The sequence below is a fragment of the Podarcis vaucheri genome (assembly GCF_965113315.1).
Source record: "Podarcis vaucheri genome assembly, chromosome: 9".
Classification (NCBI taxonomy): domain Eukaryota; kingdom Metazoa; phylum Chordata; class Lepidosauria; order Squamata; family Lacertidae; genus Podarcis; species Podarcis vaucheri.
Window position 1 is genome coordinate 1990264 of NC_138767.1, and position 26705 is coordinate 2016968.

Below are 26705 nucleotides of genomic sequence, written 5' to 3' on the forward strand. Positions count from 1 at the left end.
TGCCATCTGAGGGTTCCACAGAAACATAGAATGGGAAAAGTTGGAAGGAACACATTTGAGCCACTGACAGCATCTTTTCAAAGTATTCTAGCCATTTAAACCTCAGGTGGAAATCTGATGGGAAGATGGGGAGGGGTGGGCAGGAAGTTGGCAGGGCCAGAAAGCAGATGGCAACAGGAATGGCCACTTTCCTCTTGGCATTGTTAGGATATTGATGTTCTGTTCCACCTAAACAGATGTGTGGAGCTGTTGCATGTCACATGTCTGTTTACATTCCAGCACAGCTTGCCAGGAACTTCCATTTATGTATTGTTGTTGTTTAGTCATTTAGTCATGTCCGCCTCTTTGTGACCCCCTGGACCAGAGCACACCAGGCACTCCTGTCTTCCACTTCCTCCCGCAGTTTGGTCAAATTCATGCTGGTAGCTTCAAGAACACTGTCCCACCATCTCGTCCTCTGTCGTCCCCTTCTCCTTGCGCCCTCCATCTTTCCCAACATCAGGGTCTTTTCCAGGGAGTCTTCTCTTCTCATGAGGTGGCCAAAGTCTTGGAGCCTCAGCTTCACGATCTGTCCTTCCAGTGAGCACTCAGAGATGAATTCCTTATGAATGGAGAGGTTTGATCTCCTTGCAGTCCATGGGACTCTCCAGAGTCTCCTCCAGCACCAGAATTCAAAAGCATCCATTCTTTGGCAATCAACTTCTTTATGGTCCAGCTCTCACTTCCATACATCACTACTGGGGAAACCATAGCTTTAACTATATGGTATAGCTTTTGCCTTTTGTTGCTTCTTTCTTGGACACGAAAGGGGGAAGACATGTTTTTTCCTTTGTCCTGATGTATGCTAAATAAACTGCTTGTAAATATGCTTTACATATGCCTCTGTCCGCCCTTCCACCGCAAGGAGTTTGTTGATTTAATTCATTTTTATAATGAAATATTTTTAGATTGTGTTATTATTTGACTGATTAATTGATTGTTGTTAGCCGCCCTGAGCCCGGCTTCGGCTGGGGAGGGCGGGATATAAATAAAATTTATTATTATTATTATTATTATTATTATCTCTGCTGGCTTGCATACTCAGCTTCGGAAAGACTTTTGAAGCTCTGGGTCGCAGTTTTGATGCAGAACCGAGGACTGGAGTTTGACCAGCTGCCGGCCGATGGGCTGGAGCCAGCTGGGGGTCTGCCAATTGCCCCCGTCCCCTTGGGCGCATCGCAACAGGCATGAGGGCGGACAATCCCTGAGAAAGAGGGGGGAAGCACCTGAGGCATTCCTTTTAGGTATAATCACAAACGATATTCCTGACAATCAAAGGGAAGTATTCCTTTATGCAACGACAGCTGCCAGAATGCTTATAGCAAAAAATTGGAAAGGGAGAAAAATTCCATCAATGAGACTGGAAGAAATTTAAAGATTATTTACAGAAATATTGTAAAATTAATGAATGTTAGAAGGATGTTGGATAAACTAAGGGGTTTCCAGCTGTAATGCTTTAGGAGATATGGAAAAAAAGGTTTATAAATGGGTAAAAGCTTAATGGTAAGGACTTGCTGAACTAACAAATTGAAGTGGAATACAAAGAAGGGAGGTATGAGGAGGTCTGGGGAAATAAGTGTAAGAAAGACATGCTATGAAAAATTATTTGTTTTTAAAATGTTTTTTATGTTGTATTTTGTATTTTGTTTCTTTTTATTTATTTTTTCATTGTTATATTTAAAAAAAACCTCTAATAAATATCTTTTTTTTAAAAAAAGAAAAATTCCATCAATACAAGAATGGCAAATTAAATTTTGTGAATATATAAATCGGGCAAGACTCACAGCATTCATAAGGGGACAATCGGACCAGAAATTATTAAAAGAATGGGGATGTGCTAAAGAGTATATGATAAAACATTGTTCTGGAGTAAGCATATTGGCGTGTAATGAATGATGCTTTGCAGGGTTAAAGAAAAAGAAAAATGATGTAAAAATTATAAAGATAAAGGTAATCTAAATTAGACACAACAATTTAGAAAGAGTAAAATTTTTGAGGTCTTAGAACAAACGAAGGAAGTCAATATGTGTATATGTATGTAATGACTAGATTAAAATGAAGATATGGTTTTATTTGTAGATGTGTGCTTTTTCGTTTTCTCTTTTTTCCTTTTTTGTGTTCTGTTTTTCTTTCTTGTTTGTATAGTTTTATTTTGGATTCAATGTTTGTAATTTTTGTTGTAATTTTGCATTGAAAATTAAATATATATTTTTTTAAAGTCAGAAAAAAGAAAGAGGGGGGAAGCCTCGCAGGTTGGTGATGCAGCAGCCTTCATGAAGAACAGCTCTAGAAGGCGTGTGCAGGATGAGTCCTCTCAGCTACCCTGTGCACGTCGAAGGCAGAGCAGAACCACCTTAAATAACACGAGCTTAGAGCGGATGACTGTTCCCCCCATAAATTCTGCACCTGTCGGGTGGAAATACCCTTTGGCAGCAGGAGGACTGATGACTCAGTGATCCCAGGAGGAGAGAAAGAATCCAGCTGGGAAATCTGGTCCTGCCTCTGGAGTCTCGGTTTGGGAATTTTCAGTTTGGAACAAAGGAAGGGAGGAAGAATTGGCAAGATATAGAATTATGCATGGCATGGAGACAGCGGGTAAAGTTCTTCTCCCTCTCTCATAACGACAGAAACTCACCACACCTAATGAAGTTGATGGATGGAAGATTTAGGACGGGGGGGGGAGAGACACACAGCGCTGTGTTAAACTGTGGAACTCCCTCCCTCAGGAGGCAGCGCTGGCCGTCAGCCGAAATGGCTTTAAAAGAGGATTAGACAAATTCATGGAGGAAGGGAGGGCTATCAATGGGCGTCCCTCCACAGTCGGAGGCAGCAAAGGCCTTCTCGGTGGTGGCGCCCAGCCTGTGGAACGCCCTCCCATCAGATGTCAAGTCAATAAACAACTGTCTTTTAGAAGACATCTGAAGGCAGCCATGTTTAGGGAAGTTTATAATGTTTAATGCTGTATTAATATTCAGTTGAGACCCCCCAAATCGGCAGGGTATAAATAAATTATTATTATTATTATTATTATTATTATTATTATTATTATTATTATTTCAGTTGGGAGCACCCAGAGTGGCTGGGGAAATGCAGCCAGATGGGTGGGGTAAAGGTAAAGGGACCCCTGACCATTAGGTCCAGTCGTGACAGACTCTGGGGTTGCAGTGCCCATCTCGCTTTACTGGCCAAGGGAGCCGGCGTACAGCTTCTGGGTCATGTGGCCAGCATGACTAAGCCGCTTCTGGCGAACCAGATCAGCGCACGGAAATGCCGTTTCCCTTCCCACCGGAGTGGTACCTATTTATCTACTTGCACTTTCTGCTTTGGAACTGCTAGGTTGGCAGGAGCAGGGACCGAGCAACGGGAGCTCACCCTGTCACGGGGATTCGAACCGCTGACCTTCTGACCGGCAAGTCCTAGGCTCTGTGGTCTAACTCACAGCGCCACCCGCGTCCCTATATGGGTGGGGTATAAATAATAATTTTTTTATTATTGTTATTGTTATTATTCTGAACCCCAGTTGCTGGAAACCACAGGAGAGGAAAGGACGCTCAGGTCTGCTTGCAGTCTTTCCATTGGTGAGAAAGTGGTCTGGATGGGTCCCCTTGGCCTGATTCAGCTGCCTCTTCTTATCATAGAATCACAGAATTGCAGAGTGGGAAAGGGACCCCGGAGATCATCTAGGCCAACCCTAGCAGAACAGTCTCCCTCGGAAGGTTGTGGACGACTTGCAATGATGACATTGGACCAGTTCTTCATTATTATTATTAACTGAATTTATATCCCACCCTATACCTCTCAGGGCAGTTCACAGAATTCTGATTTCCATACTGATTGTTTTGGCAAGGACATATGGTGTCCTCTCCAGTCTCCTTCCTTGGAGGTTTTTAAGCAGAGGTTGGGTGGCCATCTGTCAGGGATGCTTGAGCTGAGATTTCTGCATTGCAGGGGGTTGGACTAGATGACCCCTGGAGTCCCTTCCAACTCTAGCATTGTAGGATCTCAAGGGAGCAGGAAAGACTATTTATGTATGCAACCACGACTGCGCGGACATTATTGGTCCAGAGATGGAAGGAAGATAAAGTCCCGACCAGAGAAGAATGGCAGATGAAGTGGATAGATTACGCCGAAATGGCAAAAATGACCGGAAAGTCAGAAATCAGGAAGACCAGAATTTTAATAAGGAATGGAAGCAAAAATTTGACCTTTTCCTGTTAGGCAAAGATCGTAAGACGACCTGGATGATCGCCAGATTCTGTGTACAGATGTGTAGGTGTAAACCATCCCCCAACCCAAACTAGTTCGTTAAGAAAATCCCCAAACTCGGTTCCATGGGTGACTCTGGGACGTCTCTCTGTTGGTAGTTTATCTTAAAGTTTTAAGTGTCTATACGCTTGTCGCATTTATAAATTCTAAATTTACTGATGTATGTTGTTTTAAAAGTTTGCTTTCCTTTTGGGATTGTACCCCCAAGTGTGTTTTAAAAGCTGGTCTTATATATCTATCTAATAAGAAATGGGGAAACTCTATAACTTATCTTAAAGACCATTGCAATCAGTTAAAATCATTAGTAGGATTGGAATGACACTTGTAGTTTAATGGTGAATTTTGGACACAATGGAGATGTAAAAGATCTGGATCATCATGAAAGATGCGGGAGGAAATGATTAACAATAGGACCCGCAAAAGGGGAGGGTGTACGTCCAAGAGATTCCTTGGAATCTTATTGATATGTTTGATATGTGACTGTAAAGTTTTAATCTGAAAAACCAAATAAATATTTATTTATTTTTAAACACCTTCTAGGATTCTACCCTCTTGCAATGCAGGAATCTCAGCTAAAGCACCCCTGACAGAGAGCCACCCAACCCATAGCTGTCAACGTTTCCCTTTTTTTAAAGGGAAATTCCCTTATTCTGAATAGGATTCCTCGCAGGAAAAGGGGAAAGTTGACAGCTATGGCCTAACCTCTGCTTCAAAAACTCCAAGGAAGGGGAGGCCTGTTCCACGATCAAAAATCTCTTGCTCCTCTCATGTTCTCCTCCTTTGCAAAGCGGCCGCTGAGCCCTGGGCACTTGCTGGAGCTTCTGTGACACAGAGAGAGCTCTGCCAGGTCAGCCATCCCAGCCCCCGCTGCCCAAACAGGTGCTGGGGCCAGGATCCAAAGGCGCTGCGTGCCGGCAAGGAGGAAACTATAAAAAGAACAGGGTGTGGCGGTGCTGGGGAGGTTATGTTTCTCATCTGGCTCCTTTGCTGGGCTTCTGCAGCGCCTGTTGCCAAATACCCAGGGCAGGATCCAGTCTCTCCGATTATGAGGAAGGGTCTATGGAGGTGGGGCAGAGGGGGAACGGGAAAGGAGGAGGACCGGAGACCCTCTGAAACACTCCCTTTTTTATAAATAATTTTTATTCATTTTCTTTTCTCATAACAAATATGCAATACTTAACATTCATTTTCCAATTTCCCCCCCTCCCCCTGTTGACTTCCCCCAACTTCTATTTCTGGTTTATTACATCAAATAAACCTGAAGGCAGCCCTGTTTAGGGAAGCTTTTAATGTCTGATGCATTACTGTATTTTAATATTTTGTTGGAAGCTGTCCAGAGTGGCTGGGGTATAAATAATAAATCTATTATTATTATTATTATTATTATTATTATTATTATTATTATACTGTATAATGTACTAATGTTACACTGCTGTTTGTACATAATGCTATGTTATCACCTCCTCTGAAACCCTCTCGGCCACAGACTGTGGGTTCTCCATGAGACACAGCCCTCTGCACATGCACAGAGACACTCTCTTCCTTCCGCCTTTGCTTATTCCAAGCCGAGCCTGGAGGGAAGTTAACCATGGCCACGCAGGGGTAAGAAAATAGGTCACTGCCACATGCCAGGCATAAAAACAACAATAAAAATAATTTATTATTTATACCCCATCCATCTTGCTGCGTTTCCCCAGCCACTCTGGGTGGCTCCCAACAGAATTAATGATAATAATAAAAAAGCGATAAAACAACAGACATTAAAAGCTTCCCTAAACAGACCCCTCCCTTCTCTCTCTGCCCGTTGGATCCTTTTCCCAGGAAGCCTTTGCTAGAGATAAGGATTAAGGGAGTAGGAAAGCCCCAATAGTGGGATTTACTTCTGAGTAAACATACATAGGATTGCACTGTGAGTGCGCATCGCCAGTTCCTCCTGCCTCTTTCTGGCTCCCATTTCCTCTGCTTGTCTACCTGCTGCCGAGCTTAAGTTTGGAAGTTCCTTGGGGCAGAGACCTGCCCTCTTGTGCCTTGTAATGCACTATGCATGCTGAAGGAGTAATGATGATGATGATGATGATGATGATGATGATGATGATTCAGGTTTTGCACTAGATGACCGGCCTCCCTTGGGTCCCTTCCAGCTACAATTCTGTCATTTTATGATGATGGATGACAGGAAGAACATGCACAAGAGTCCAAGAGGCTAATTCGAGCCAGGATTTCAAATATATAAAAAGGTAAAGGTGAAGGACCCCTGACAGTTACCGTATTTTTTGCTCTATAAGACACACTTTCCCCCTCCTAAAAAGTAAGGGGAAATGTTTATGCATCTTATGGAGCGAATGCAGGCTGCGCAGCTATCCCAGAAGCCAGAACAGCGAGAGGGAATACTACGCAGCGCTCCCTCTTGCTGTTCTAGCTTCTGGCTTAGCCCCTCTGTCCCTTCCCCCACCTCCCAGAAAAGCCCACAAGAGCCGCACTCCATTTAAAGAGCCGCACGGAGCATGTGTGAGGCTTTTCCCTGTGGAGCTCCATGCGGGTCCACACACGCTCCATGCGGGTCGTGAAAGGGAGCGCTGAGCAGAGCCTGGGATGCATACAGCCTCTGCTCAGTGCTCCCTTTAAATAATTTCCCCCCCCTTGCATTCCCCCTCTAAAAACCAGGTGCGTCTTATGGTCAGGTGCGTCTTATGGAGCGAAACATACAGTAAGTCCAGTCGCAGACGACTCTGGGGTTGCGCACTCATCTTGCTCTATAGACCAAGGGAGCTGGTGTTTGTCCGCAGTCAGTTTTTCCGGGTCATGTGGCCAGCAGGACTAAGCCACTTCTGGCGAACCAGAGCAGCGCACGGAAACGCCCTTTACCTTCCCGCCGGAGTGGTACCTATTTATCTACTTGCACTTTGACGTGCTTTTGAACTGCTAGGTGGGCAGGAGCAGGGACCGAGCAACGGGAGCTCACCCTGTCGCGGGGATTCGAACTGCCAACCTTCTGATCAGCAAGTCCTAGGCTCTGTGGTTTAACCCACAGCGCCACCTGCATCCCTTCAAACATATACATCAACCCTAAAGGGAAGTGTGCCCTGAAGCATGTGCAGAGTGCACCAACACCTGACCAAAAGCACCCCGCATCCTAGAGGCCAAGTGCCTCTTTGTTTGGAGCTAAATGCTGCAAGGGCTGTTTTCCCCCAGGTCCTTTCCCTCTAGGCTGGTCACTCAAAAGTTAAAGCCAACTGCTGGGTTTAGGCCCAGGGAAATTGGAAGAAGAGATATCACTGTTGACTCTGGCCTCAGACTCCAGAGGGCCAGGCAGAGCTTTCCTCCAGGCCCTGCCTTTCAAGCTGCTTACAGAGCTCGGGGCAAAGGAAATGTCCCACCTTCTTCATGCAGCACCTAGTTAAACTGTGGAACTCCCTGCCACAAGGAAGCAGGGAGGCCACCAACCTGGGTGGCTTTCAAAGAGCAGAATTATTATGGACCACATGGTCTCCCCTGCCTTGCCCCCACTGAAAAACCTCCTCCTGGCCCAAGACTTAGTTGCACGGAAACTCCAGCCTCTTCTCTGGCTCAAATCCTGCCCTCTAACACTGGCCCACCCCATGTAAATTCTGCAGGGCGAGATTCCCATGACCCCCAAACCCAGTCCTACCAAGTCTCCTTTTACGTCGCCCTCGTAAGATCCAGAAGCTGCAGTCGGTGCAGGATGCTGCAGCACAATTGCTGACAGGAAGGAAGCCAGGTCAGCACTGACCATCCCTGCTCAGAGATTTGCGCTGGCTGCCCATCTGCTACCAAGTCAAGTTCAAGGTGTTACTATTAGCATATAAAGCCCCTAACAACTGGGGACCAGAACGAGCACTAGCACACATGCCAAATAATTCCCATTTGGCGTTTAGAAGAATTAGCTCCATTCATGTGGCAACACCTTTGTCCTTTGGAACTCCCTCCCAATTGATCTCAAGCAGGTGCCTTCACTCACTGCACTCTTTCCGGCACCTGCTAAAACACTCTTGTTTAGACAAGCCTACCCAGATGCTTAGAAAGAAAATGTGGGTCTTAACCGGTTTTAGTAACTTTTTGTATGCTTCAAACTATTGTTGTAATTTCCCCCTCGATTTTCTCATTTTATCTTTTTGCAAACCGCTTTGAGGTTTCCGCCTGCAATCAAGCAGAGTATACATTTTATGAAATGGATATAAATGAAAAAATAAAGTAAGGGGCGCATTTAGCTTCACTGACTTATAAGTTACACACACACACACACACACACACACACACACACACACACACACATTATATCCAATAAATTGGGTATAAATTTTACGACGTACATAACAAATCAGTCACCAGACTTCCTTAAAATACTGCCAGAGAGACGTAGCTGGGTGATGATGACCCCTTTGGTCTGCACTGACCCAGATCCTGTTTTGCTTTTCCTTGTGAACGAGTTCAGCAGCAGCAGCAAATCTGTAGCCTCAGTGGCGTAGCGTGGGTTGTCAGCACCCGGGGCAAGGCAAGTAATTTCCGCCCCCTAACCCGTGGATTTGCGCCCCCTAACCCTAACCCCCAGATGTTGCGCCCGGTGCGGCCGGCCCCCCCTGCACCCCCCATGCTACGCCACTGTGTAGCCTCAGATGCAGGAGAGTGACCCCCACCCGCTTTGGAATATGGAAAGGGAGAGAGGTGTCAAATGAATTAAAGCTGAAATAAAATCCCCGCACAGAGAAAGCTAGCATGGAAGGGAGAAGCATTCTATATGCCCTTGAATGCAGGATAGGACCACAGCAACATACAGTTACTACACGGAGCTGCCTTACATCCATCAGAGCCCCCTGCGGTCTGAAGTGGTGCAGTCCATGCGCAGCACCTTAATGCGCATGCGCAGCAACTCAAGTGGCACCAGCCAAGGCTTTCTGCTGCCTGAGGCAGGAGAGCAAATCTCCTGCACTCCCAGCCCAAATGCAAAGTACCCAAGGGGCAAGCCAAGTTTGATGTTGCCTCTCCCCGGCCGTGGAAATGCAGCAATAATGATGGAAATAAGACTGAGCAATAGCCAAAATCAGCTGCTCCCCCTTTACCCAATGGTAGGGCTGGTCCTCTGAGCCATTCCAAAGAAAGAGAAGCAGGTTCTTTAGCATTGCATTGAAGCAGAAACACAGTGAATGGACACAGCCACAACTGAGCATTTTTATGATTTCACAAGGCAAATTCCCAACACCGAACTTTAAACTTGGGCTGGGTTGAGCCGCTTCCTTGGGTTCCATTTCCTTTCTGGACCTGGAAGAGACTCTGCCACAAATATTGATTCTCTCGCAGGCTGAGCAACTGGAGTGGCCCCTGCTCCTGCCCACCTAGCAGTTCGAAAGCACGTCAAAGTGCAAGTAGATAAATAGGTACCACTCCAACGGGAAGGCAAACGGCGTTTCCATGCGCTGCTCTGGTTCGCCAGAAGCGGCTTGGTCATGCTGGCTACATGACCCAGAAGCTGTACACCGGCTCCCTAAACCAGTAAAGCGAGATGAGCGCCGCAACCCCAGAGTCGGCCACGACTGGACCTAATGGTCAGGGCACCTTTACCTTTTAGGTAAACTAAGGCCCCGGGGTCAGATCCAGCCCAATCACCTTCTAAATCCAGCCTGCGGACAGTCTGGGAATCAGTATGTTTCTCCGAGAGTAGAATGTGTCCTTTTATTTAAAATGCATCTCTGGGTTATTTGTGGGGCATAGGAATTCGTTCATTTCCCACCCAAAATATAGTCCGGCCCCCCACAAGGTCTGAAGGACAGTGGAGTGGCCCCCTGCTGAAAAGGTTTGCTGACCCCTGCCTTTGGGGAAGCTGCAAGCAAAATCTGAGCACCAGAGCCCTCTTCCCTCCCGGGGTTCACAGCCACTGGTTTTTGGAAGCCTTGCTGTCTCCAACTGCAAAGGGAGAATCATAGCCGGACTGGCTAGTAGCCATCAATCTCCCTCTCCTCTGGGAATTTGTCTGATTCTCTCGTAAAGCTGCCTAGGCCATCACACTTCTTGTGGGAGGGAGTTCCACAGTTTAACTACGAGCTGCGTGAAGGACTGTATCTGTCCTGAACCTTCCAACATTCACCTTTGCCAGGTGTGCCCAAGTTCTAGGGATAGGAGGGAGGAAAATTTCTCTGCACCCACTTTCCCCATGACATGCAGACTTTTTATAAACTTCTATACGCCTTGGGATGCGGGTGGTGCTGTGGGTTAAACCACAGAGCCTAGGGCTTGCCGATCAGAAGGTTGGCGGTTCGAATCCCCACGACGGGGTCAGCTCCTGTTGCTCGGTCCCAGCTCCTGCCAACCTAGCAGTTTGAAAGCACGTCAAAGTGCAAGTAGATACATAGGTACCACTCCGGCGGGAAGGTAAACGGCGTTTCCGTGCACTGCTCTGGTTCGCCAGAAGTGGCTTAGTCCTGCTGGCACATGACCCAGAAGCTGTACATGCCTCCCTTGAAATCGAGATGAGCACCGCAACCCCAGAGTCAGCCACAACTTTACCTAATGGTCAGGGGTCCCTTTACCTTTAACCACATCTTAATTCTCTTTTCCTCTAAACTAAAAAGTCACAGACCTCCCTGGAGATCTGAGGTTTATGCAGATGTGTACAGGGATTGATTTCTTGCTTGTTCCGCGTTCAGCAACCTGCAAATAGAAACAGCCCCAAGCATCTGTCTCCAAATCCCCTTTGGCCCCTGATAATGGGAGACAGAGAGGTTGTGTTCTCCCCGCCCCCGCCCCCCGGCACCCTTGGGTGCTCTCAGCACCCTGTGCCTCTGCTTTCCTTGCCTCGGCCCCTGTAGTTGCAAACTCATCTTGCCTCCTCCTTACCTTCAAACACCACGGAGCAATAAGCATCGCTGATATCCGTATCCGGAGTCTGGACGTTCTGTGCGTGGAGGACGAAGACCCGCAACATTTTGGGAGGCCCAGAGGGTTTCCTCCCCCTCCTCGCCTCGGATCTGGCCCGTCCTCTGGGATGTTTGCTTTCCCTACAGTTCAGGCCCGTCTCCCTCCTGCTCTGGAGCTGGCAGAACAGCTTGGCTCCAGTTCCAGTGACAAACAGATAGAGCTCTTAAAGGGACACCAGCCCTGGCCAGCTCCGAAGCCAAGAGGGCCTGCAAAGACATTGGCGTTCGTTTTTAGACAACTGGACACTCCGGCGCTGGCCTTTAGGTCATCGCCTCAAGACAGAACAAGTTCAAAGAGATAGAGAAATGTGCCTGGATCCGTTTCTGATTTTTCTGGCTACATTTCCATGTCAGTTTGCAATTGCTTTTTAAATTCTTAGTGGAAATTTGACAGCTTTTCAGTGGGAATTTCCCTTAAGGCACACAATTTTGTGCCTCGTATAAGCATCTTCATGAGCCGTTTTTCTCCTAACAGATGTAGACCCCCCCAATATTACTTGGTTGGTTAACTGACAAGTGCATTTTTTTAAATTTTAGATTCTCTGATGACTAATTTCTCTCTCTCGGGTTTTATAAACAAGAATAATGTTATACAAATAAGTATACCAAGTTTTCTCATGTCATTTGTATATCACAAAAATACATAATAAATGTGGGAAAATATCTACAACCTATGCTTGATTATTAGTGGTCAATGTATGAGTTCTTGGTTTATGAATTGTTTTAAACAATTAGGAAGAAGAAGAAGAAAAGGTGGGAAGAGGGGGAGGGGCAGGGGGGTTTGGTCTGACGCAGTAGAAATATATATATATATCTAATTTTAAAAAATGTCCAGTAGCACCTTAGAGACCAACTAAGTTTGTTCTTGGTATGAGCTTTCGTGTGCATGCACACTTCTTCAGATACAGTGGTACCTTGGGTTAAGTACTTAATTCCTTCCGGAAGTCCATTCTTAACCTGAAACGGTTCTTAACCTAAAGCACCACTTTGGCTAATGGGGCCTCCCACTGCCGCTGCGCTGCCAGAGCACGATTTCTGTTCTCATCCTGAAGCAAAGTTCTTAACCCGAGGTTCTGTTTCTGGGTTAGTGGAGTCTGTAACCTGAAGCGTATGTAACTCGAGGTACCACTGTACACTGAAACAGAAATCACCAGAGCCTTATATATAGTGAGAGGGTGGGGAGGGGTATTACTCAGAAGGGCAGTGGGAATGGCCACTGCCTCTCAGCCTCGCCAACCTCACAGGGCTATGGCGAGGGTAAAATGGCAAAGGAGTAAATTAGGTGCACCACCTCAAACTCCTTGATAAATAAATCATTTTCTCTCTCCCTTTCATCGATTCAGCGCAGATTGTACACAGAAAATGGGCCCCACTCCCTCGCTCTGCCGAAGGTGGCTGGGCAGAATCTCTGGGGACTGTTGTGGTTATTAAACTGCGTTTACTGAAACAGGTATTAGGATTAGTGAGGTGTGAACCCCATTGGCTTCCCTAGGAAACAATTTGGGCTTTTCTGGGCATTTCTGTCAAACGCTAAAAAATGAGAACCCGCAGAGCTTCCTTTTTCCCTTTTCTTTCTTTTTCTTTCTTTCTTTTCTTTCTTTTCTTTCTCTCTCTCTCTCTCTCTTTCTTTTCTCTCTCTCTCTCTCTCTTTCTTTCTTTCTTTCTTTCTGGGCATAGGGATTTCAATTCAGGGAAATGCTTCCCTTCACAGGGCGGAATGCCAACCCTGATGGGGCTTCCCGTATTTCGGCCAGGAGGTCATTCCATGACACGGCCACCACCTGCCTCTGTGTTTCCACAACCTCTAATCTTCAGGTAATGCTATACCTTTTGGCTTCCAATGACCCTTTTTACCGAGTTCCCCCCATCCAAAGTGAGCCCCTGGCTTTGCAACATTGAAAATTGCCATGTTCCTTTTTACTGTGCTTCTGCTTTCTGCCTACGCAGGAGCCTGCGCTTCGTTTTATGGCAAGGGGCGCAGATCTGAGTTGAAAGACAGGCTTTATTTTCTCAGAAGCAGAGAGCAGCTCTTGCTTCCTTATCCCAGAATCCTAGGTGTGTCGTCTAATAACGGATTTCTAGTATTATGAGAGAGGCTAGTCACTTTCTCCACATAGTGCAAAATTTTTGAAATTCCTGTTCATGGCCTCATTTTCTAGCACCCGAAATGCAACAGATGGAAAGATGGTACAACTCCGACCAAGGAAGAATGGCAGGTAAAATGGATGAGCTATGCTGAGATGGCAAAACTTACAGGAAGAATTAGAAACCAGGAGGAGGCTGAATTTACTAAAGAATGGGGAGAGTATATATTTGAAAAACTATGGTAAACAGTTACATTCATTGGTAGGACTGACAGAAAACCTGTAGTAAAAATTTGAATTATGGATAAAGGACATTCATTGGTAGGACTGACAGAAAACCTGTAGTAAAAATTTGAATTATGGATAAAGGACTTAGAAGAGTAGAGTTACGGAAGAGATGCAGAGGGAAAAATCCTTATGAGGATCCACCAATAAGGGAGGGAAGTCAAAGGGGATTTTATGTTTTTATTTGATGGTGTATCTTCTTTTCTTTGTTTATGCTATATAAACTTGAAAATGCAAAAATAAAAATTTGAAAAGCAAAAGCAAATGCAACAAGCTCCTTTGTAGGGGCGTTGCTTCTGCTCCCTGATCACTTTTTTTACCCTCTCCTGCACCGTTTCCCAGCTCTGCTGCAATATCCTTTTTTTAAATGGGGCAATCAGAACTGCACATAATTCCAGATCACGTTGCAGCATAGATTCATATCGGAGCGTTGTTAAACCAGTCACTTATTTCTTTGAATAAACCTGGTCATTCCCAGCTGTATCATTTGTAGCAGCTTTCCTTGTTTGATTTTCTCTCAACCATTCCTCTTCAAGCTGTTCCTTAATTCTGAGATGCTGCTTTATCCATTCTCTGCAGGATTTGCAACGTTTTGCTGCACCTTGCCTTGAAATCTTTCAGTTCCAGTTGGTCATTACAAAACACTTTGTAACTATGAGATAGTGTGTTTGCTTCTTCCCTCCTCCCTCCCACTGCCTTTTCCTTTTGTGTCTTAAGATTGCAAGATTGAGGGCATGAACTGTGTTATCATGGACATTTGTAAACCACATGGGGAGCCTTTTTTAAAGTGGGGGATGAACAGAGAGATGAAATGAATTCAGCAAACCATGAATGACATAATTAAGTTCTGTAACTCACTCCCACAAAAAGCAGTGATAGATGGCTCTGAAAACTAACTCTACAGAATCATGGAGGAGTCAGGTCTATCAGCAGCTGCCATCCCAGAATACCAGGATTTCCCACAGACATTTGGTTGGCCATTGAGAGAACAGGATGCCAGACTACTAGATGGACCTTTGGTCTCATCCAAGCTCTTTGGTCTCTGATAATCTTATGCCCAGTGCTTTTTTTCTTAAAAAATGTTTAGGGGTACTCTCATTTTGACTCAAGAAAATCACCATTTTATAGTTCAAATCAGGAAAAATAAATATAGTAAAGTGACAAAAGTACAAAGATTCACAAAATGCTTAGGGGTCTGCGTACCTCTGCGTACCCCCCAGAAAAAAGAACTGCTTACGCCTAATGAAAACCTTCATTTTACAAGCCTTTTTCTTCAAGCCTGTATAGGATCTGAAAATTTTTGCTATGCATTTTTATGGTTGCATCACTTCGGGAGGTTTTTATGGGATGCGATTAGTTAAATGATTAAATAATGTAATTGCCACCGTCTCTGAGACAGATGCAAGGAAAGCTGTACCTTTCCATGTCGCATGGAACATTTTTAGATCCCTCTGAAGAATGTAGTCCCTCTGGACTTGCAGGATCAGATCAATACACACAAGGGAAAACAATTGGGCTGTAAAAACTGGACGAAACCAGGATGCTGGCCCCAAAGAAAAGAATCACAGAGCCAGCAAGAGGCTACTTTTATCTGGCATAATCTGGGTTTCTACTCAGGGTTGTTACCTTATTCTCTCAGTTCAACCTGTAATGTGGGGACAGAATAGAAGGGAAACTTGCAGTAGTTGGGTCTAACACCTTCAGTAAACACCGCAGAGTTGCTGCTAAGTCACTGACTCCCGGCCACAGCTCCTGCAATATGGCAGCAACAAAGCACCTTTACTTGGGAATTTACATCAGCAGAGGGAGCTTTGAAAATGTTTCACACTAAATAAGGCTCAAGTAAGAAAAAGCAGGAGCTTCTATTTGCCGTGGCCTTTTAGTAATAATAATAATAAATAATTCATTATTATTATTATTATTACCCCGCCCATCTGGCTGGGCCTCCCCAGCCACTCTGGGCGGCTCGCAAACGAATATTAAAAACATAATACAGCATTAAATATTAAAAGCTTCCCTAAACAGGGCTGCCTTCAGATGTCTTTTAGAGATAAGATAGCTGCTTATTTCCTTCACATCTGGTGGGAGGGCGTTCCACAGGGCGGGCACCACCACTGAGAAGGCCCTTTGCCTGGTTCCCTGTAACCTCATTTCTCGCAATGAGGGAACCACCAGAAGGCCCTCGGAGCTGGACCCTGGTGTCCAGGGTGGAGATGCTCCTTCAGGTATATTGTGCTCAGAAACGTACTGGGAGCCAATGCAGATCTCTCAGGACTGGTGTTGTGGTCTGTGTGGCCGCTCCCAGCCACCAGTCTGGCTTCTGCATTCTGGATTAGTTGGTTTCCCTTTACCCTTTACCTTTACTCTTTTAATGTCTATGTGCATTAGGACAGCCTGTTGCCTTGCCTTTCCTCCTGCTTTTCAGCACCTCCCTGCCAAAAGTCAGTACAGTGGTACCTCGGGTTAAGTACTTAATTCGTTCCAGAGGTCCGTTCTTAACCTGAAACTGTTCTTAACCTGAAGCACCACTTAAGCTAATGGGGCCTCCCGCTACCGCCGCACCGGCGGAGCCAGATTTCTGTTCTCATCCTGAAGCAAAGTTCTTAACCTGAAGCACTATTTCTGGGTAAGCGGAGTGTATAACCTGAAGCGTATGTAACCTGAAGCATATGTAACCCGAGGTACCACTGTATTCCACACTCAGTTGCTTCAAGCTCCCATGTTTTGTATCTCTGCATACTTTTGACATTTCCCCCATCCCACCCATCTGCCACTCCCCCCCCCCCGATATATGGGAGTTACTGTTCTAGTTTCCGAAACTCAAGCTCTTTTCTGAACAGTGGAAACGGAAACTAAAGACAGGACTCAGAAGCTGCTATGCCTGGAAGATCCTGGCAGAACGATTCCAGATTTTATAAGGTCATGAAACGCAGCAGAAGGCAGAACAAAGGGAGAACAAAGTCAACCCTTTTCAGCTACTAGACTGGATGTCCCCCAAAGTGGCACTGGGTATTAATAGCAACCAGCCCACATCCCAGGGCGAAAGTTCTTATCACAAAAGTGGTGTTTGTCCAAGTCTATATCCCAAAAGATTAAAAACTGGTGGCAATTGTGTAGTTTTGTGTGTAAATAATAGTTTGTATTCATCTGTTCAGGGGAAGTCATGCTATGTCTCAAGGTGACTAGACAAAGGTCACCCACTTTTGCTTCTGGCACTGCCTACTGCTGGCAGGCGGCCTTCATACCCATTGAAACTGGTCAGAGGGTCCATAACATGTGCAAGCTGCTTAGAAAGAATGAACTGTTGTGAAGTTGGCGGAAGTCCATAATAAATACGTTTCTTTTTTTAATGTCTGAGTTTATTGAAGAATGAACTAATTTTGTTTTATGTATGCTCCCTTTTTCCTTTTCTTTCTTTTTCTTTTCAAGATTTAAATGTGCTTACGAGAGGCATATATTTCTTACTTCTTTCTTCCTTTCTGGAGTTTCTGCTTTTATTCTTTTCTTTTTTGCTCTCTCTACATAACTGTTTGTATTTTCTTCTTCTTTTGTTTAAGTTTGTGCATTTTGATTTGTGTGCATGTGCAATACAATCAATTAAAAAAAAAAATGTGCACGCTGCCTAAATGTACCTGTTTGAAAAAGAGGAGCACGTGGCCACGTCTGCAAATCAGACAGGATGTTCAGAGAATGGCAAACATCCAGCTAAGGAAGCTCTAGCTTTTGAATATTTGGGTGGGGGGAGGGAAGGGGAAGCAAATATGTGGCTGGGGAAACTCAGGCAGATGGGCAGGGTATAAATATATCATCATCATCATCATCATCATTTGCTCAGGACAAAGAAACAGCACAATCCTAAGCCAGTCTACTCAGATGTAATTCCCACTGAGTTCAGTGTATGCTAGATCACTGTGATCGCTGCCTCTGAATACTAGTTGCTGGGAACTGCAGATGAGCAGAGTGCTGCTGTGTTCAGATCCTGTTTGCTGGCTTCCCACAGTCATCAGGGGTCACCCTGAGAGCAGGATGCTGAACTCGATGGGCCACCGGCTTGACCCAACAGGCTGTTCTCAACTTGCAGCTAAGGGAGTACAGAACTGCAGCACAAGCTTATCTTTCGACTACTAGAATTCCGAGCTTTCTGGTGAAACAAAACAAAAAAAATGTGTTTTTTTGCGGGGTGTGTGTGATTTTTATTACCAGGATGGCACAAGGACTATATTAGAATTACACATATAGTGTTCTGGTAAAAAAGTTGCATTCTCTAAATAAAAGCATTTGCAACTTGGCAACAAATTATGGGTTTCTCTCATCCCCTTTCAGAATACTCAGCAATAGTTAAATACAGCAAAACTGAATCAATTTAATGTCTTATTATCTACCACAAAAATTAAAACCACCTAGGAATTCCTCCAGGTGCTCAGTCTTAATCCAGACATTTGCAAATTAAATTCATTTTCTTCCTGAACATCACCCATGTGCTTTTATAGACTGTACATTTTTCGAAATTAAAGAATGAGAAAGAACTCTTGAGTTAGGGAAATTTCCTTCTGAGATCCGGCTTTCTTTCGGGAGAGGCAACACAGCATTTATGCAGCTTTGTCTTCCATTCCGACACTGGAAACATGGCGCCAAAGAAAACCATGGAGGCGGTGATTCTGTTCTTTGTCATATCCTGTCCCTATACTCAGCAAGCAGCTCCTGTCACCAAAGATGTGCTGGTCTTTAAGGTGATACAAGGCTGTTTTTGTTGCAACTAAAACTGTCACTACATTAGCCCTGAGCAACAGTGATTCTCTACATCTTCTGGATTCAGACAGGAGACATCTGTCAGCAACACAAAGTCTGGCTTTTCAACACACCAGAACAGGCAGCGTTGAGCTGATAAAAAACAAACGCCGTGTACATCTGTGCCAGCAGCACAGTAGGAACATTTATTCGAACCCATTCAGCATCACTGCAAACAGCAACCCAGAGCCACCGCACTATTCAGATCAGTCCACCTATACTGAATAAACTATATACAACATGTATACCACATGGAAATCTTCAAAGGAACAAAAGGAAACATGAACACGATACACAGAACTGACTGGACCCTAAGTGAAGTTTGGGGAGGCTCTTCCTGTCTTCGTATCACCTCGAGCTCTGCTCCTCAGCTTCCCCGTCACCCTCCTTTTTCTTTTCCTCCGCTGTACTCTTGATCATGAATTTCTGCAGAGAAACACAGAAACAAACTCTTTTGCAGCGACTGAGAACTTCCTCAGGTTTCTGAGGGGGGCGCTTTTATTGTTGAATTTATTGCCGGTGCTTAGGCGACATTCCACTCCCCTGGTTGCTGGCTTTGCGGTTGTTCATTTAGGGCAGGGGCAAAGCCCAGAGGGTGGGGATGGGCAGCCTGCCAAACGCTAGCCTGGCTCCAGAAAGTTCAAAATGATGTCTGCATTGGCTCTGGACCCATGCGTGTGACTGCACAGAGAAGACTGGCCAGTATGCTAGGCCACTCTAGCCTTGGGAATCTGGGCATTAGGAGCCTGGGTAGCAAGTGGGCAGGACCTTCAGCTTCTAAAATGTCACAGACCCCCAAATCAGATTTATTATTTATTTAACATACCTATATACCACTTTCTCCCAAAGCAGGGCTCAAAGCTGCTTGCAGCATTAAAAAGTAAACTTGTTGGAAACAAGAGTTAAAATGCATTTAAAACCGGCATTAAAGTATACTTTAAAAGGTAAATGGTAATGGGACCCCTGACCATTAGGTCCAGTTGTGGCCGACTCTGGGGTTGTGGCGCTCATCTCGCTTTATTGGCCGAGGGAGCCGGCGTACAGCTTCCGGGTTATGTGGCCAGCAGGACTAAGCCGCTTCTGGCGAACCAGAGCAGCACACGGAAATGCCGTTTACCTTCCCGCTGGAGCGGTACCTATTTATCAACGTGCACTTATATGTGCTTTCGAACTGCTAGGTTGGCAGGAGCTGGGACCGAGCAACGGGAGCTCACCTCGTCGTGGGGATTCGAACTGCTGACCTTCTGATCAGCAAGTCTTAGGCTCTGTGGTTTAACCCACAGTGCCACCCGCGTCCCTAAAGTATAGTTTGCCCCGAGATTAATGAGCCCCTCATAACACACTGCTGCTAGGGTCAGTTGCACTCTTTCATATGCATGTGTGCATATGTACAGAGAATCTGGAGATAATGACCACATATAAGTAAGATTGACCTCCTGGGACAGAAACATGGCATGTTTTTTGCATAAACTTGGGACAGCTCACTTGGTAGAACATAACTCTTTTCCCAACTCAGGGCTGTGGGTTCGAGCCCCACGTTGGGAAAAGATGCCTGCATTGCAGGAGGTTGGACTAGATGACCCTTGTGGTCCCTTCCAACTTCACAGTTATCTGATTTACAAAGGCCCCCAGTGCCTTCCTAGTGCCTGAGACGTCCCACTCCAGGAGAAATGGACTTCAATTTTTCAGTAAAAACAATTCATTCACCAGAAGGAAGCACAAAAGAAAACAAGTACTACCTCCATATTTTCCTGGTGAAGCTGAGATTGGCAATGGGTTTTCATAGATGCTTCATCTACACAGAAACAGGAACAGATCTGACAGAAAAAGCCAGCCTTTGGAACAAGGAAATCCAAATCTTAAAAGAGAAAGGACACACATGTTAACAAGTGTAATTCCAAGTCATCCTTTTATTTTGCCCAGACAGGGGCAAAAGAGGAAAAATGACACAAAAGGCCACAACAACCAGAAGACTCCCTTTACAAATGCAAAAGTTATCTATTTCCCTTTGTGACAATGATTCATTGAGGCTTAAGACAGTTTTCATAACTACTATACCTATAAACCATAATTTCAGATGGCCTAGCATTGCCACGTAATTATAATACTTAGCTTATATACGCTACATTACCTCTGTATGTAGCTTAAGTGGTTTATACTGTTTTTTGTATTTACGTTGCTTTGTTAATTATGCTATTTAGGTCTGGTTATTTATGCTACTTCGGCTGCTTAAGCTTTTTAAAATTGATTTATGCTAGTTCTGATGTATTAGAGAGACATAGGGGCACTTCAGGATGGATAGGCTCTGTATCCATGACAGGTATTTAGGAAGCAGTTGGATAAATTGCTAATTTTATCACAGGTAACAAACTGTAAGATTCATGTCACTGTTAATACTGTCTTGCAAAACACAGAAAGAAGTCCTTAGGTCACTTCCACAGGATGCCACACGTGGATGCAGGATGACACATCTTATACTAGAGCAAAACCAAGAGAGAAAAAAAACCTACTTCATTTGCTTAAACAGCAACACCAACTCCCAACTCTGCTACATCCCAAATGTGGGGACAGATCAAAAGATTCACCACAAATTACCACTGAATTAATAAATAGTTAAATAGGAAGCAGGTGATAAGAATGTTGAAGTGCTTTTTATTGTAGAACATAACACTATCTTACCTTTCAACTGGCCTGGAGCCTTGCATTTCTCTGAAGAATCTGTTTTTCTCCGTTTAGACTCTGGTTCCTCGCATTCTGAGTCAGTTAAATCTGTAAGAGCAACATTTTAATAAGCGTACATATCCCCCCCCCCCCCCGGAGATGCAGTATAGTAACAACGCCACGTTCACATATAAAAATAAACTATGGAGAAGTATGAATAAGAAACTGTGCTGGTACACGGAAGGAATACAGCGGCTGCTTTGCTCTCCTCCTGCTCCCAGGAGCTAAACCATGATTATGTGCAACCCTAGGCAAATGTAGGCTTGCCTCCCCAGGTTTGCGCAAAACACTAAGCAAAGCTTTCACTTTGTAGGGCAATGTAGCAGCAGCAGCAGGAGAGGAGGAGAGGCAAAACAGCTGTTTCTCGCTCCACGCACCAGCATGCCTACAGATTCAAGCTAAGCCAGAATCTGGTTTTAATGTTACATGCAAACCAGACCACTGCACCTGTAATAATAATAATAATAATAATTTATTTATACCTCCACCCATCTAGCTGGGTTTCCCCATCCACTCTGGGCGGCTCCCAACAGATTAAAAACAGAATAAAACATCAAACATTAAAGGCTTCCCAAAACCAGGGCTGCCTTCAGTAATTGAGTCCTCAGTGTCAGGACACCCCTATTTGACACTGACTCAGTGGTGGGTGTTGCTGAAAAGGCCCTTTCCCCTCACAGCCACCAGCTACGCCACACCAGGCGAGGAGGCTCAGAGAAAGGTCTCCAAGGATGCCTATGTGGCTTGGCTGTTAGATTTATTGTCTGCCTGCTTCACCTGAACCCCTTCATAACCTCAACCTAATCCTAGCTCTAATCTCTCTTTTTAAATTTTCAATCCACTGGGACTCGCATTTAGCTTCGCTTTCAAATTGCAGACCGCTTTCCACGATGCATGGGGATCAGAGGGCAGTTTCTACAAACACCCAGGAATCATCTGAAGCAGGCACCCCCAAACTCTGCCCTCCAGATGTTTTGGGACTACAATTCCCATCATCCCTGACCACTGGTCCTGTTAACTAGGGCTGATGGGAGTTGTAGTCCCAAAACATCTGGAGGGCTGAGTTTGGGGGTGTCTGATCTGAAGTATACAGCAGGGCTGAGGATACAGCATTTCTTTCAGCCTTAAGAGCAAGTACTAAACCCAAGTAAGAGGCATTATTCCAAATGCCTGGGAGAACATTGTCTTTACTTGCTGGTGGAAACCCATCAGAGTTACTGCCCTCCATGCCTCCAGAGGAAGAGAGCTCTACAGTCCGGGGGGGGGGGCAGGGAGGAGGATGACAGAGAATGTTCTCTCTTGCGTCACCACGCAGCTGACTGAGCTCACTGGTGGGATGATGAGATAAGCACCCCTTGCTGACCACAGGATCCAAGATGGTTGATACGGTCCCATGCAATTGAGGACTTCACAAGTTAATATGGAGAACTTATCTGGATCTGGTAGCATATAGCCAGCCACTGCGGATCCCACATAACAGGGGTTGTGTGAGCATGTACAGACGCAGTTGTTAGCAACTTTGCAGCAGCTTCTTACATGAGCTCTATTCCTCAAGGACAGGCCAGCACACTACCAGGGCGAGGCTATCCCAATCGAAGCATAGCTGCAGTAATAGGCTCTTGTGGAGTGAGGTTAAGGAGCATTGCTTTTCCCACCTCCATTGTGCCTCCCTACTCCTGAGCAATAAAACGGAGGGTCCTGATAAATTCCTGGCCCTAGGTGGAATGTGAAAGAGCTCAGCAAACACAAGTAGAGAGGCACTGGCGGGTTACTTTGCCAATATCTCTTAAAGCAATCCATTAGACAGCTGGTTTTGAACTGGGAGCTTTACCGCCTGCTCACTGCATCTGAAGCAGCAATTTGCTCTCCACTTGCAAATACAGATACTCAAAATTGGCTTGCACTGACTGCAATACCATTACGACAAATAACAGCAATGATGTTGCAGTGCTTACAATTTTATAAGGCAAGTCAGTATTATTGTTCCCATACTGTGGCTGGGAGGATGAAGGCGAAGGGTGTGGCTTACCAAAGGCCCCTTAGTGAGTTCAAGGTAGATTCAAAAATGTGAGCCATGGCCTTCCTGAGTCATAGCTCCGTCTCTTAGCCGCACAGATGCACCATGCCTGAGGTGCTGAACGGTTTGGAGAGACTACCTGATAGGAACAACTGCAAGCATCTGTTGGGCTGTTCTGTCAGCTTTCACCTAACTCAAACCAAGAACATAAAAAGCTACAAAACTGGTTTCTGGCTCCTACCTTTTTCAGGCTTCTCAGAAGGTTGTGAAGACGTCACCTCACCGCAGCTCTCCTCCTTCAATTCTGCACCGGAAACCTGGTCTTGAGGTTCAGATTTTGTGTCTAGTTCTGCTGTGGCCGTGGCCTGACTGTCTGCCATAGAAACACTCACGTCTGAGGAAGGCATCTGCACATTTTCTCCTGCTTTCTCCTCACTGGCAGTGGATGCAGAGCTTTCTTCAACTTCCGTATCAGCTTCTCTACCAACAGCACCCTCTCCAAGACTATCCGGCTCTAGTTCAGCATAAATGTCAGACAGCTCAGTTACTCTTCCTCAGATCTTGAGGAACTCACAACAGTTTGGAGTTGCATTATCGGTAAGGACTAATAATCATTGCCAAACATAAGCAGTTTAAGAGCTTCATCTTTTTAATTCATGCAAAACTGTGATCTTCAAAATGCAGACTTCCCTTCTTTTCGTTTTGACAAACATTTCTCAAAATTCTGCATCCAGACAACCAAACCCATTCAGAGAATCGTAAAAGAGAATCATGCAAAGTATGTTTCCGGACAAAAGCCTTGTGGGCCCTCAGGCTGGGTGTCCCCCACCCCAGCACTAACATGTCTAAAACCTTTGTGACACTATGAGTGTACAAGGCAACTTCAGGGACCATAAATGGGACATAGAGACTAAGGCATGCAGGGCCCAAGCTGCAAGGAATTTCATGGGTCCTGCCTGGAACTCCAAATTTGCCTAGTGTGGACCTCTTGGTAATATGTTTCTAATAGGCCATCTCTCTCAGGAGAGCCTATGTTCCGTGGCACCTAGAGACTCTTAAAGGAGTTTGCATGAGCTCAGATTAGTGGAAAGAGAAACAACAGAGTTCCTTTCTTGCAACACGCCTAACTGCGAGGTACATCATGCAGGAACTCGTCTTTGCATGAGCCTCCAGTGTGGCAAGTGTGTCGGACTCTGAGCTAGAGGGTTCAAATCCCCATGAAGCTCTTTAGGGGAGCTTGGGCCAGTCAAGTCTCTCAGCCTGAAGCTACCTCACAGGATCCAAATGGGGAGAGAAGCAATTTGCCTGCCCTCTTGAGCTCCTGGAAGGAAAAGCAGGAGAGACATGCAAGACTCAAGTAAATAAATCTCACCAGGTGGTTGCTGGTCCTCCCTCATACTGCTCTCGCTATCTGGCATTTCTGCCTGGTTCAATATTGGTTCTGCAAGTAGAAGGTTGCATATATAATTCTGACACTTTTGCTCAGGTGGCTTTCACCTCTTCCATGGGGTTGAGCCCTGTTAAGACATAACTCCGTTCCTACCTGCCACTGGCTGCTCACACCCTGTGTCAGCTTCAGGCGTCCGGCTTGTTTCTTCATCTCTTCCTTCATCCTTTTCTGTGTCTATTAAGGCAGCCGGCTTGTCAACTGTGGCGGCCACAGAAATGCAGGTCTCCTCCTGAGGCTCCTCTGCCTGAGCCTCAGTTCCTTCAGGTTGTTCCTTCGAGGCCTGCTCTCTCTTCTCAGCCAGAGATTCACCTGGAGTTCCGACTTCTTCTGGCTTGGCCACATCCTCTTCTGGTTCAGCTACTGCCATGACAACCTCTTCTCCCAATATACTTTCAGCAACTGACTCTTTCACTTCTGCTGGGGGAGGAGAGTCACTTTTCCCCTCTTCCTCCTCATCGCTTCCAACCTCGTCTACAGTAACAAAGTTAAGATCTTCTTTCAAGCGATTGAAGTCCGCCAGGAAGTCTTCGTCATCTTCCGCCACTTCATCCAAAGTCACCAGATGCTGATCATCGATGTCCTCGTGGATCTCATCCACGGTAACTAGAGTGCTGGGATCTTCTGGGATCTGAGAAGAAAGGAAATCTCCAGGATCCTCTCCAGGATCCTCAACAACCTGCTTCTCACCCTCCCTGGATTTTATGGCCTTGCCAACCTTGAAATGTGACAGCTCACTTAGCGGCATCTCTTCCACTTCTCCAATTTCATCCACGGTGACTAAGGGCTCTGCTTTAAGGTCTGACTCATTATCCCCTAAAGCGAACGCATCCTTAGGGTCTTCTTGCTCTGATATCTCATCTAAAGTAACAAGTGACTGTGGATCTTTGATCACTTCATCAATCAACTCCTCCTCGTCGTTCACTTCATCCACCGTGACCAAAGTCTGGGAATCTGGCACGGCTTCCAAGTTCAGAAGCTCAGCCTGCAACATTCCACCTTCATCTTCTCCAATCTCATCCAGAGTAACAAAGGAAAGCTCATTCTCATCAACGTGCGCAGAGCTCTTGCCCTTCCTTTTCTTGGAACTCGGCTCGGAAGGAAGGCTTTTCTTGGTGTGATCCTTCCTTTTGCCTCGTACGGGGTTTCTCCTGGGCTGAGTGGGAGAGTCCGCTTCCTCTAGAACTTCATCCATGGTCACAAACTCATCCAAGTTAAATGGAGAAAGCTCTTCTTCCTACAAAAGAAAAACAAAGCTCAGCTTTAGCGAGCAAGAGAAATCAGCAGAAGTATGGTGACAATGAAACCCAGTAACGGCAGTTCTAAACCAAAGAGGTGAACATAGAAACAGAAATTTACCATGGCCACACAAACACAGGATTTGTGTCTTTAACTACTGTTTATAGAAGCTGCTATCTGGAGGGGCTTTGCCCTAAAATGGGGGTGTAAGTAAAGGCTTTTGAGCTTAGCATGACTAAAGAACACAGACTAGGTATTTTGCGGTTTATATATTGCAATTTTATGTTGTAAAGTGCCCTGAGATCTATGGATGAAGGGGCGCATATAAATTTTATAAGCAAACAAACCAAACCAAACCCTAGATCAAGGCAAAGGCCCCTCCAGTCCAGAATCCGGTTCCCACAGCAGCCAGCCAGGCACCATGGGGAAGCTCACAAGCAAGACATGTGTGCAACAGCTACACCCTCCCTGCAACTGGTATTCAGAGGCATCCTGCCTGACGGGAGAGGTGGAACATAGCCGCCGTGAGCAACCGTAGATGAGCGTCTTGTCCTCTGTGAATGTGTCTCATCTGCTTGGATGGTCCTCCAAGCTGGTGACCGCCATTACATCTTGCGGAAGGGAATTCTATAATTTAAATGCAGCAGCTTTTTTACCCTTTACCCACCAAAGTTCCTAGGAACCCAAACTTTGAAGAAGAAATGTGGTAACCCATTTTTTAAAAAAGGAAAAGAAAAAACTGGGATATTATTGTTACTGCTATGAAGCAATTGCTGTGTTTGTAGAAAAAACTCAGAATCTCCCCCACCTCACACTTTCCCCCTCTCATCTCTCGAATCACACCAACGGCATAGGCTGCTTTTCTCCCCTTGCTCCGCTGCAGGAAACACAAC

At 45.5% G+C, this 26705-nt stretch overlaps 2 protein-coding genes across 5 annotated transcripts in view; both read right to left on the minus strand.

The window, feature by feature from the left end:
- DYSF (dysferlin) overlaps window positions 1-11415 on the minus strand; it is a 185343-nt gene extending 173928 nt beyond the window's left edge. For all 3 annotated transcript variants that reach the window (XM_082236251.1, XM_082236250.1, XM_082236247.1), the window contains exon 1: window positions 11155-11415. In XM_082236251.1, the coding sequence (XP_082092377.1) occupies window positions 11155-11242 (88 nt within the window). In that variant the 5' untranslated portion in view covers window positions 11243-11415. The remainder of the gene's footprint in view (window positions 1-11154) is intronic.
- Window positions 11416-18506: 7091 nt separating this feature from the next.
- The window catches only part of ZNF638 (zinc finger protein 638), an 84035-nt gene continuing 75836 nt past the window's right edge, over window positions 18507-26705 (minus strand). For both annotated transcript variants that reach the window (XM_082236244.1, XM_082236245.1), the window contains exons 21-26: window positions 24670-25810; window positions 24499-24567; window positions 23368-23640; window positions 21071-21160; window positions 20131-20249; window positions 18507-18817 (exon numbers count right to left, since the gene is read on the minus strand). In XM_082236244.1, coding sequence (XP_082092370.1) covers window positions 18740-18817; window positions 20131-20249; window positions 21071-21160; window positions 23368-23640; window positions 24499-24567; window positions 24670-25810 — 1770 coding nt within the window. In that variant the 3' untranslated portion in view covers window positions 18507-18739. The remainder of the gene's footprint in view (window positions 18818-20130; window positions 20250-21070; window positions 21161-23367; window positions 23641-24498; window positions 24568-24669; window positions 25811-26705) is intronic.